This window comes from Cupressus sempervirens, chromosome 7 (assembly GCF_028749045.1).
Source record: "Cupressus sempervirens isolate cs-2001-9-10 chromosome 7, ASM2874904v1, whole genome shotgun sequence".
In the NCBI taxonomy this organism is placed as follows: domain Eukaryota; kingdom Viridiplantae; phylum Streptophyta; class Pinopsida; order Cupressales; family Cupressaceae; genus Cupressus; species Cupressus sempervirens.
The window spans coordinates 798,764,451-798,777,330 of NC_143124.1; the positions used below are offsets into that span (position 1 = coordinate 798,764,451).

General features: G+C 32.0%; 1 protein-coding gene across 1 annotated transcript; it reads left to right on the forward strand.

The window, feature by feature from the left end:
- Nucleotides 1–1,796: 1,796 nt before the first annotated feature.
- On the forward strand, nucleotides 1,797–6,324 carry LOC149549777 (microtubule-destabilizing protein 60-like). Its single transcript, XM_089794966.1, has 8 exons — nucleotides 1,797–2,556; nucleotides 4,708–4,735; nucleotides 4,832–4,933; nucleotides 5,071–5,190; nucleotides 5,296–5,394; nucleotides 5,607–5,666; nucleotides 5,770–5,864; nucleotides 5,961–6,324. Exons 1-8 carry the CDS (start codon nucleotides 2,138–2,140, stop codon nucleotides 6,061–6,063), a joined length of 1,026 nt encoding a protein of 341 aa, XP_089651092.1. The 5' UTR covers nucleotides 1,797–2,137; the 3' UTR covers nucleotides 6,064–6,324.
- The last annotated feature ends 6,556 nt before the right edge of the window (nucleotides 6,325–12,880 follow it).

Genomic DNA, 12,880 nt, shown 5'->3' on the forward strand with positions numbered 1-12,880 from the left:
CTTTTAGTAGTAGTTTCTAAGGTCGTAGCTACTCCCTAAGAGTAATATGATATTGTCTTATTAATTAAATCATTTTGATTTAATTATTAAGTCACTTATTGTCTATAATTTTGTTAAGATAAAATTTAGGCATATAATAATTAAATATTTTATTAATTATTATCATGCAAACTAAGTTTTACCTTTTAGGGTTTGATCTCCTTTTATAAGGATTGGTCTCTCTTTGTAAGAATTCATTCATTCAATAAAATTTGCTATTATTTTTGCATGTCAAGAATGCCTCATAGTTTGTGGATCTTTGAGTTCATGCCTCCATAGCTTTGCTCCTCTCTTTCTATGACAAGTGTTTGCATGCAGTTATTCTTGGGAGCTGCGGGGTTGAAATTTTATCAACTTCAACAGTAATATATAGATTGTGATATTGCTATCAGGATTTAACCGTGTGATTTTGAGTCAAACTCATGGGTCAATGAGTTTGACTCAAAATCACACAATTAAATCCTGATACTTATCAATATATAGATTGGATTTTTTAAAGTAAAAAAATGCATTTGACTATCTATGTTTTTAGCAAGAGTTGCCTAGACTTGATAAGGAGTATAGTGATTTCAAAAAATGATGGAATATTTCAAATATGTTCTAAAATGTTGCAAATGGGGGTGCTTCTAAAATACTTGATCAAGTGGAAGAACTCTCCTATTAATGATCTATGTAGAAAAGTGAAGATTTCATACAAAAATATCCACATTTGATTTGTGTTGAGTCAATTCATTTGTAGATGGAGATAGTATGCTCTTAACCCAATGATTATATTGGGATACATGTATGGTTGACTAGTGGCCAGTGTGACTTCTAATTAAGTAAATATGACAATTAATATATAGTCTTGGATAAGTAGGTGACATCCATTACATGAATATGGTGAATATAAGAAGTGATGATTAATTTATTATCACTATATTACAAATCATATTGTTATTGGAAACTTTCAAGATATCGCCCCTTCAAAATAACTTGTCCTTATATTACATTAACAAATATTTAAACACTTTATTATTATATTATTCTCTTATATATAAACTATTTCATTAAAAAATAAATTATAATGATCACTATAATTATAAAAACTAATTAAACAAAACCGTTTCTTTGTATCCATATATTACTTAATCTTTAATTGATGCAAGAAAATATCTAAATATTGACAATCAAAATCAAAATGCCCCTCATACCTTGTCATGACTTTTGTACGAAACAAACAATCTAGTTAAGATTCAAGACAAATTTGACAAATGAACACATGAAACCGTTTGGAAATATTTTCAATGGAAACATTAATGCAACCATTTGAGAAGCTTCTTCACCCTCGATGGGACCTTTTCATGTCCTTCCATGATGATTGGTATGTAAGTGGAGGGGCCAAAACTTTGAGTAGACAAGATATTGTCTTTATGCAACTAATTGATGAGGACCCATGAACCTAGTTGGGCATAAACACATTATTTTAAAAAAATAAAAGTTTGTTGTGGAGTGGATTTGATGGGGGCAATGGGCTGTACAAGCTTCCCATCACTTCAATGGTGAAAATGAAAACATCATTATACCACATTTCCCAACAACAAACAATAGCCCTCTAACTAAATACACCATTCTTCAACTTAAACAAACATCAGGTAGTTGTTTTGTAGGTGTTGTGCTCCTTCCATCAGAACGAGTCACCAGCAAACATAACTAATCTAATCATATCATAATCCAATTATTAGCAATAAATAACATGTACTTGTTGCGAGGGAGGCAAAGGCAACGGGTAGTTTCATTTAAATCATTCCATACAAGTAGCCGTTGGGGTGCCTGATTCATCATTGTCAGAAAATTCCACCAAGTTTTCCACCAAATCCCAACTGATTCACATTTGGGCGGAGATTTAGTTTTTTCCATATTCATTGCCACCCTTCTCTTCTGTTTCATATTTGAATTTGGGAGTTTTTTAAGGCTGAAATTTCTGATTCTCCAAATTTACTGGCCTCCTTTTGTTTTGTTTTCATATTTGAATTGTGGGAGTTTTTAACGGCTGAAGTTTCTGAATCTACAAGTTTATAGGCGTTGTGGGTAGAGAAAAAGAAGCAGCAATGAATCCATGGAGAATTTGGAGCCCAATGTGATAAGCGAGAAGGGAAGAGTTAAGGAATTGATAAGATCGTTTGAGAATATGAAGGTTCCTTCAGATCCTGCCATGGCGTTTAAATCCTCCAATGCATTGCCTTTTGCAGCAAATAGGAGGAGAATTGTTAGTAATGGAAAAGTTGGTGCAAGATCTGGACAGGAGAATAGTGATAATAATAAGGTTGAGAGATGGAGAATGACAATGTCGACGAATAGTGATCATAGACCATTGGCTGAGAGGCAATCTAACACAAATACAAACCCTAATATTCTCTCTCTCACTTCTTCTTCTTCTTCTGATTATTTTGATTCAGAAGAGTCCCATCACAAGAATGGGGGTGATCACAGTGATGAGATGCAGAGCTCTCAATCATCTGTGCCTAGTGATTACAGGTCAGAATCTTATGATCATTCTCGTTTAGTGTTTTTTTTTTGGAAAGATTTGTACGTGTTAAAATGTGTTTCAAAATGTTTTTAAATTTGAGTAGATTTATTTTGGATTATACTATATGATCTATTATCAGGATGGGGCTCTCTTGCATTCTGATGATAGATCATTTGGTGTAATCAAGGTTGATGATAAAAAATGTTACACAATCAAACTTAGAAAAAAGATTTCATTGTAGAAATCTGAGTTCACTAAAGTGAATCATATTATGTAGTTATAGATTTAGAGGACAATCTTTAAAAAATATATCTTTTGTTTTTAGATTTGCTGAACGCTTAATTTCTTTGACTATTTGACAACATTAGTTTAAAAATATAAAAGGAATTTCAATTTGTAGATTTATAATTCAGAAATATAAAAGAATTTTAGAATTTTTTAGATTTATATATGATTTTTTAGAATTATATATGTAGATCATATCATGTGATTATAGAATTAGAAGAAGATTTTAATTAGATATTTATTTAGATCTATAAAACATTATGTTAGTTGATTTATAAGATTTTTCTAATATTTGACAGATAATATTAAACTCAAAAATTTATGATGTATTTCAAAATATTTTAGATTTATGAATCACATCATATGATTATAGATTGAGAGATCAATATTTATTTGTATTTACAATTATTAAATATTATGTTAATTGATTTATAATTTTTTTTATAATATTTGAAGATATTTTTTAACTCAAAAAATGGGTTTCAAAATGTTCTAGATTTGAGTAGATTTATCTATGTGAATCGCATGATATAGTTAGAGATTGAGAGGACAAATTGACTGAATATCTCTTTTTTCTCTAAACTTACCAATCACTTTTAATTAGCATATAGTTTCTTCAACCACTTCAGAATAATTTCAACTCAAATATGTGATGGGATTTCAAAATATTTTAGATTTGAATAAATTGATATACCTGAATCACATCATATAGTTATAGATTGATAGAACAATTCTGTCTAAAAACACTATATTATTGACTAATAAATTTCTTCTTTTAAAAAATAATTTCAATTCAAATATGTAAAATAGTTTCAAAATATTTTAGATTCCAGTAAATTTATATATGTAATCTACATCTTATAGTTATAGATTGATAATATAATCTTAACTAGATAAATCTTTTCATTTCGGCTTACCAAACATTATGTTCATAATAATTTATGAATTGTTTCTATTATTTGAAGGCAATTTCGATTCAAAAATATAAAATAGATTATAAAATGTTTAGGTTTGAATAAATCACATCATATAGTTATGATTGAGAAGACAATGGTAGCTAAATGTTATTTTTATTTAGACTTACCAAATACTACACTGATTAGTTGTAGATTGCTTCAAATAACAAATATAAATTAAATTAAATATATAAAACACATCAGACAGTTATAGATAGTTATAGATTGATAATAAATGATCATAGACGGTGCCCATTAAAAGTAAAATTAAAATTAAAGAACAAACGTTGCTATTTAAGTGCTCCATAAGAGGATCTGATAAAAAAACCCCACATAAGGTGAAGAGACAATCATATAAAGGAAAGAAACACTTCAACTATTCCTTAGATTTTTCAAAAGCCAAAACCAGTAATACTCATTGACGAACAGAACTACCAACCTCAACCACAAAACATAATCCACTCCTATCTTTATCTTTGTTTGTAGATAATTATTCCATATAATTTTTGAGATTATGATATGGTTAGGAATTAAAAGTCAGCTGTATATCATGATTGTATAGTTGATATATAATGACATCGTATTATCAGATCATTAGATAAAGGTAACAGCTTATTAAGATGTTGAGAAAATCATGAGTATAAAGTTAAATATTAAACAATAGCAAATTTGGCATGAGCGCTTGGGTTGGTAGAACTATTGTTGTTCCCAAATTTAGAAAGATAAAAAAACATTCAAATAAATCACAGGAAATTTGTAAACGACTAATTTTAACTTGAAGTATTAGTTTGTAGAAGTTTCAGGAAGGTTCTAGAAGTTTCTAGAATGTCTTGTATAAAGCAAATTTCCGTTGAGAATTTATGAATGCCCATTTTAGATCTGTGTTTTGATTTGTTCTTTCCTTTCCTCTCTGTGCAGTTTTGGTTGCAGAAGAAAATGCAAGAAAGTAAGTCAGCACATCAATCTTACCTTATTATTGTGGTTTATAAATAGGGCCAAGCCAATTCATTGATTTAATTAACTATTTGGAATTGATTCTCAGGATTTTAATTCAGAAAAGGGATCTATTTCTTCACTTTGGGACTGGAAATGGAAGAAAGAAGTTAAAGTCACCTCTGCACAACCGTTCAGGCTAAGGACAGAGGTATAAGCTGATTGTAATTTTTTTGGCTTGTCATGTCATATTTTTAATTATTCTGTTTGGTATAAAATCATATTATATTTTTTATATTTTTTTTAAATATAAGATTATTTTATAAAATTTGATTGAATGTTTTATAGCAAAGAGGTCAAATGAAAGAACAACAACTTATAAAAAAGATCCAACAAAAATTAGATGAAGAGAAAAAGTATCGGGTACCTCGTGCACAAGGATTGCCATGGACAACTGATGAACCACAAGTAAGTTCAATTAAATCTCTGATCTATTTAAAGGTTTCTTATTGATTTTTGTTGTGTCAAAATACATATTATACCATTGAACCTTTATGTTTTGGAATTTCCCAGGTTTTGTTGAAACCTCCTGTCAAAGAAAAAACTAAGCCCTTAGATGTCAAACTTCATAGTAGCATTAGAGCAATTGAACGAGCTCAATTTGATCATTTAGTAAGGATCTTGATCCCAAGCTCTCTCATTTCAAATTTTAAAAAATTATATTTAAAAGTTGTTTAATTTTATTTTTTCTACTTTTAATTAAATTTTCTATAATTCTAAATAAGTTTCTTGCAGCCATATTGTTAAATCTGAATTCTTGTATTCAAGTTTAGTTAATTGTAAAATATAATTTTATGTTTTTTTTTTTTTGTTATTGTAAATAGATGAAAGAGAAATTTCATTTTCTTGAGCAACAAAAGCTAGAACAAGAAAGACTTCAAAAGGTAATATTCCTTTAAATGGAGTTTTGTTTTATAATTTCTAAGATGTTTCAAAACCTAGATCAAAGTTATATTGACATTTTATTTGTGAGTGTATTTTTTGTAGTTTCTGCAAGAAGAAGAAATTAAGATGTTGAGGAAAAGAATGATTCCTCGTGCTCAACTCATGCCATTTTTTGACCATCCATTTATACCAAAAAGGTATGCTAGTTTAAAATATCAAAATTTTAAATTTATTTTTATAAATTTATTATAATTTATTTCTAATCTGATTTTCTAAATTGTATTTTTGTACAGGTCAACACAGCCTCTAACAATTCCAAAGGAACCGAAATGTTACAATATTCATCACACAAAAAGTTCAACACAAAATTACAACTTACATACTTTAAAAATCTAACAAAAGTTGATAAAAATATTTCAGCTTTGACTTCATCAGAAGTAAATTGTATGTATAGTACATTTTCCTAGCCTAGATTCCCATAAGTGCTAGCATGTTTCCTATTTCAAAGTTGATTGTGGAGGTATCAACTAACTACAAGTGAGTTTTATTAAGTATCATTTTGGATTCTACTTATATTAGATTGGCTATGTATTGGGGTGATCTTAAAATATGTATTATCAATCTTTTACCTAATATATTTTCAAAATATTTGAAATATGATCATATTCTTAAATATGATCAGTTAATTTCATTCACAACAAAAAAGCAATTAGTTGTTGGTGTGAACATTAATGGTCTATTAGTATATGAAGTGTCGTTAAACTTTTCCATCATTGTGTAATTAATCTTTGTTGACTTCTACTCTTTTTTTATAAATGTTTTGTATATGTTATTTTAATAAACATAAAAAAGGTTACAATTTTTTAATTTAATTTTCTCCTTTAAAAATATTATTGCTATATTAAATATAAGTCTCATATTATATTCACAAATCAATGTTTTTTATATATCGGTAAACGGCCAATGGCCATGATAATTGATTGTCAATAATATAAATAAATACAATAGTGTTCCACCATTCAAATGGGCACTAGTAGGAAAGAACGGGGAAAGAAAACCTCCAATCTAGCCCAGGACCATGGTCCTTTATTATTACAACATAAAAGGGGCATACCCCAATCAAATTATTCTTATCTCAGATATTACATTATAAATATCAGATTTAAACAAAATTATTTGAGCATAAAGCTCCTTGATACATCACAAGATCTCTTAAAGAAGTTCCATCACTTTCTTTATGTTCTTACATAGCTGCCAAGTATGAACATCCCTATCTAACTATCTTGCCAATCAAATTGGTTAATGATAAAACTACAAAATTCTTTGAACATTGAAACTATCTAGATATAAATTGTAATTACTAAACTCATTTAATTAACATAGCTCTTAACTATATCAAGAGATATCTAATATGCTCTCCTAAACTTATCAAGATATAGAAAACATATAAATCTACACTAAACAATACATTAAGGCAGAATAAGAAAATATCCTAAAGGGCCTTCAGGGAAATAAGAGTAGATAAGAAAACTAAATATTGTATTAACATTGACTAAAACTCAACTATTGAATATTGACTAATACAGAGGAAACAATCAAACAAATCCATCTGTCTAAATATCTTCACAATCTACCTATTCAGAAAGAATACCAAGAGACATAGGGGGCACACTACTACCACCTAGTCTAGCTTTCGATACTCAAGGCATCAAGAAATAGGACCACACAAAACTACATACTAGCCTTTAAGTTAACCCAAATAGAGGAAATCTATAAGTTCTATGTATATTATCTTTCAAGCAGAATCAAAATCTAAGTGTATACATCAAAACAAAGCTTAGAATAATAAGATCATAGACCTCACCAATTTCTATATCAGATACTCAAAACAATTATAAAATCACATTAAATATGGATAGAAGCAATACTACCAATCAAAATGCTTGTTCTCTATCATTGAATTGTCAAAATATCTTAGTAGTGACCCATCTTGCCCTATTACAAAGCATAGAGATAGAGAACCAGCTTATGGTACAAATATAGCACTCTTTAATTATCTCATTCAGATGAGAAATTAAAAAAGATCATACAGACCAATCCATATTTCCAGCATTGAGCTCTATGTCTGCCTTAAGAAATCAAATGAAAGGAAAAATGTTCACATCCACTGTGATGGATAAAGAATGAATAGCCTCTACATTTCACACTCAAAAGCTTAACAATTTGGTATTTAACGAATATGAAATGAAGAACTGCCAAAGAATTACTACTAAGCCACTAACCACACGATTTAAACTAAAACTAGTGTACAAAAGCACCAAGAACAAACAAAGGAAGTCCCAACAAAACTGAAGAGCTAAGAGGACAGCAAAAAAAAGGGGCAACCATTCATCAAGAACAAAGAAAAAACAACCAAGGGCACAGAAAGAAACAACATGACCTAGACAGGTAGCCTAGGGAAAAAAGGAAAGCAGAACCAAAAGAAACCAAAAACACCAACACGAGAAAAGAAAGAAGGAGAAAATAAAAACAAGAAGAGACGAAAAAAGACCCCTAAGAGAGCAAAAGAGTCTCAAACTACAGAACAAAACAAGGAAAACATAAGAAATCAAAAAATAGAGAAAACCCAAAAAATGAGACACAAATAAAAGGAGACAAGAGAAAACCAAAATGACAAATCGTTAAGAGCCAAACCTAACAATCCATGAAAGCCATAAAACTGGCCAAAATTAGAGCACACCATCCCATAAAATTAGAGCAATATAATTATATTATTCTAAATATAGCTTAGGAACCAAAAGCCATGAGGGCATCCAAATCCAAAACACTTAAAGGGACAATAGAATAAACCAAACTTCTTGTTATTAGTTGTATATATATATATATAGAATTTAGGATGAGTCCATACCTCCACACATCTAAATCTATAAAGAGTCTCATATCAAGGACCCAGAGTTCATGATTGCTACTACCATACAATAAAATGTCAAAAATGTATTGATAATTACAATAACCATAGCATAGAACAGAGGTCTATAAAACAAATCCCTAATACATATAATTTCGTCTAACCATCTTCCAAAAGGGTAAAACTTCCCATAAGAACACCAGAGATAACACTTTACTTCCAAAACACCATAATGACTTCAAGGATATCATTAGGATTCTCCACATAGAAATTTGGTGAGAATTTGAAATTAAATTTAGCCCTATTGGTTTTCTCTGAATTCAAAGTATAGAAGTTTAGGGCATCAATATTGTTGAAGACCACTCCAGGGTAAATGTATGCATTAAACAAGTTGAGGTAGTTAGTTAACCATGCTCTGCTCTCTTCCACAACAATTCCTCTCCATGAAAGGAGGAACTGAATACTTGCCTCCATCTTGGGCCAATCCTAATAAAAGGAAAAAAAATATGTGAATTACCAGAGAAGGACATTGATAGGTTGTCTCTAATTCAGGGGATCCTAGAGGAAAATCCATATATTTCTTTGAAAGAGGAATACATAGTTTGTCGTCTATGCTATTAACTGCTTTCTCAAGACCCTTCCTCCAAACTAGCTCAAAGATGTTGTAGCAGATTTTGATAATGGCCCATGGCTCAACCTTCACTCTTGCCATACAGCCAATGAAAGAGCCAATTATATCACTATTCATCCTCCATGTAAACTTATAATTGAAAACCCCTTCACCAATGGCTCTTCTTACAGCGATCCTGGTCATGCCATCCACCAGTTTAAGAATTCTGCTCCATCTCTCCGATTTGACATTACCACGAAATGCCATGGTGTGATTTTTGGATGTATGATAAATGTTGATGTTAGAGTCTATCTTCAGGGTAAGAAAGCACCAAATGAAAGTGATGGAAGGTGACACCCGAGAAAAAGAAAAAGGCAGGTGAATGTCCTAGAAGCACACTCTGTCATGACGACAGCTAATGATGTCACCCGCATTAACCTAAATAGGGGCGAGACTTAACTACTAAATGATGATGAGACCAAAGAGAAAAAGACCAATAATAGAAAAGAAAACATGGGAAAATAAATGGCCCACCCAACTTAATGATGAAAATTAAGGAAATAAAACTAAATAGAAATCTAAATAAACCAATTAAAACTATAAACTAGGTATAGGAGATACATCTTTGATAATCAAGGAATTGACACCATCAACCCCCAAATTTTCTAAATAGTCCGCCTTTTGATTACCTTCTCGAAAAATGTGACAAATCCTACTATCTGCAAACTAATCTAGAAGTACAAGAACTTCTTCTAGCTTAGTTTTAAGGACCCAATTAGCGGTCGCTCATTTTCTAATTGCATTTAAAATAATCTGAGAGTCTCCTTCTATGATAACTTTTGATAAACCTAACTTGTGACACAACTGTAAACCTTAATCCAAAGCCTCTAATTCTGCGAGATTATTGGAAGTCGGCTGAATAGACATGGTTTTTTTGTCTACCCAATGACCAGTATCATCATTAATGATACAACCAATACCTTTTGTACTTGGGTTACCTCTGGAAACACCGTCAAAGTTGAGTTTAGCCCATCCTTTTAGAGGGGGTGACCATTTACATCTTTCTCTTGCCTCCTTGCTATTCTTAACATAAAGAAGAGGAGGGTTAATCAAGTTTGACCAATTCTTCTTCATTTGACCATCCCAAATAGAAAAGGAGCCTTCTTCTTTCTAAGCATTTCTGAGATGTGAATTAGTTGTTTCAACTATGCTAGCTTCAATTTTTAATGTTAAATTTTTAGGTTTCAATTCTAAGTTATGAAAAATATGTCAATTCCTTTCCTTCCAAATTTCCCATGCTAGGATGAAAGGACAGATGTTCCAGAGTTTATTATAAATGCCCTTGACCAAATTTGCAAGCCATCCTTTCAGGAGTTCAACGAATGATTTTGGAAAAGGCATTGACCACCCTAACATGTATCTAAGTCATTCCCAGCATCTTTGGGAAAATGGACAGCTAAATAAAAGATGATCAACATCCTCATAATTTTGTTTACATAACACACATCTAGATGGTGTTAGAGTAAGTTGTTTATTACTCTAGTTGTTTTAGCTCTCTTAGGTGCATATAATTAATATTTTATATTAATTATATTGTACAAACCTATTTTCATTTTCCCTCTAGGGTTTCACTCACCTTTAAAGGTTGAACTTTTGTATTTTGTTTTCATAACTTAGAATACATGTTTGCTCTCACATTCTTGAGAACTTCAAAGCTTTGCTTTTTTTGTTTTCTGGTTTATTTTGATTGTAGGATATTTACATGCAAGTGTTCTTGAGGATCTGTGAAGTTGGTTTTCTCAACTTCTACATGGTATCAGAGCAGACCTATTGCTTCCTCATCTGAAGATTCTTGAAGCCATGATTCAAAGTTAGAAAGCCTACCTTTTTCAAAGTTTTTTTCTTCAAAAGGGTGAAGGGAAATTTTTTGGGGCACTTTGGGCCTAAATGGACACCACCATTGGATCTGGAAGGCCATTTGCAATCAAAATATACTAAAAACTTGTCATTTTTGGCTTTCGGGCATCTGGGAAATTTTTTTAGCCCCCCAAGGAGGCTGTACGAACGCATTTTTCGAAAAAAAAATTTAAAATGGTTTAAAAAGGCCGTAGTCAAGTGACCACCCAAGTGCAACTGCGTAGTCACTGTCGCGTAGCTCGCGCGCCGCTCACAAGCCACCACAGTCAACCACACCACCACTACTCTACCTAAGCCTGGCCACCGCCAGTGGGCCACTCGACTGCCGCCCACACTAGCGACGCAGCCGAAACACGCCACATCCATCGGCTTAGTGCCTATTTCCTCGACTCTGACACCACTGACAATTTTTTTGCTGTTGACATGATTTTACGTTCTGCTGATGTCATTTGCCAATCATCGTACAACTTTTTTGGCTGATGACATCACTTTCTTGGCAGATGATGTCATCCCTTTGTACCCTCTATTGATGTCACTTTCTGGAAAGATGACATGACTTTCCATCTACTAACATCATTTTTTTGACCACCAAATTTTTTCCAGTGATGGCCTGGTAATGGTCGTACGGGCATCAAATTTATGAAAATGTCTGTAATTTTCCAAAGAGCTCCTCTTTTGGACCTGTAGTCAATTTTTTGCTCATAACTTGAGCATATAGACATATTTTTGCAATCTAAAAGAAGTGCCAGAAAGCTAACTCAAAGATGGAGACATTGGTGCTAGTTTTTGTTTATTCTGAGTTTGTTTGTGATTCCAAATTTTTCATTGAAGTAGAGGCTTCTGTTTTCCTCTTCTCTACATCTAAATTCTAGGTTCTTTTCTCAATTTTTGTGTTTTTCCATAATTGTTTCTTTGGTTTTGGGGGATATTTTTATTCATTGTGGGTGTGAGCATTTTCTATTATATAATTTGCTTCAGAATCAGACCCTTCTACTTCCATCTTTTCTTTCTCTCAATGTTGGATCGTTCTATGATTCAACTCGGGCCACACAACTCTCACACTTGGAAGACATAGATGACTAGGCTTCTCATGTCAAGAGGCTTATGTTCATGCTTAGATGTGAAGCAACCTGTTCTGCAGTGCCCTTTTGAGGTTCTTTAGCACAGAAAAAAAAATGGATGAAGCCATGGGACTAATTGCACTGAACATCTCAGATAGTCTACTATTTCACTTGGATGGTTCGACCACTCCACTGGCTATTTGGACCAAATTCCACATGTTGTTTGGCACAGTGAATGAGTTTTGGGCTCTACAGCTTGATGCAAAGTTGACTTCTTTGACACCAGCCAACTTTCCCACTATTGAAGACTTCTTGATGAAGTTCAAGTCTCTACGTACAGTCTTGCAGGGATGTGGTAAAAATAAAACTGAGGATGAGTGTATTTTTTTGATACTCTCAAAGTTGCTAGGACAGTATCAGATCTTTTCTTCAACTTTCTACTCCACCATCGATGCCTTGGGTAATAGACATCAAATGCCTTCATTTGAGACATTTTTTGATTAGTTGACATAGGAACAGGCTAAGAACAAATAGGTGGATGCCTTTGGCTCTTCCAGCCAAGCATTGGTTGCTCAAAATTCTCAAGGGAAACCAAAACAAAAAGCCAAACCGAAGAAAGATGCACCAAAAATTGATGCCAAACCTCTAGCTAACCCTTCCAAGGGTAAACCTACTTCAAAGTCTATTGAGTCTACCTCCAAGACTAAGAAGAAATCA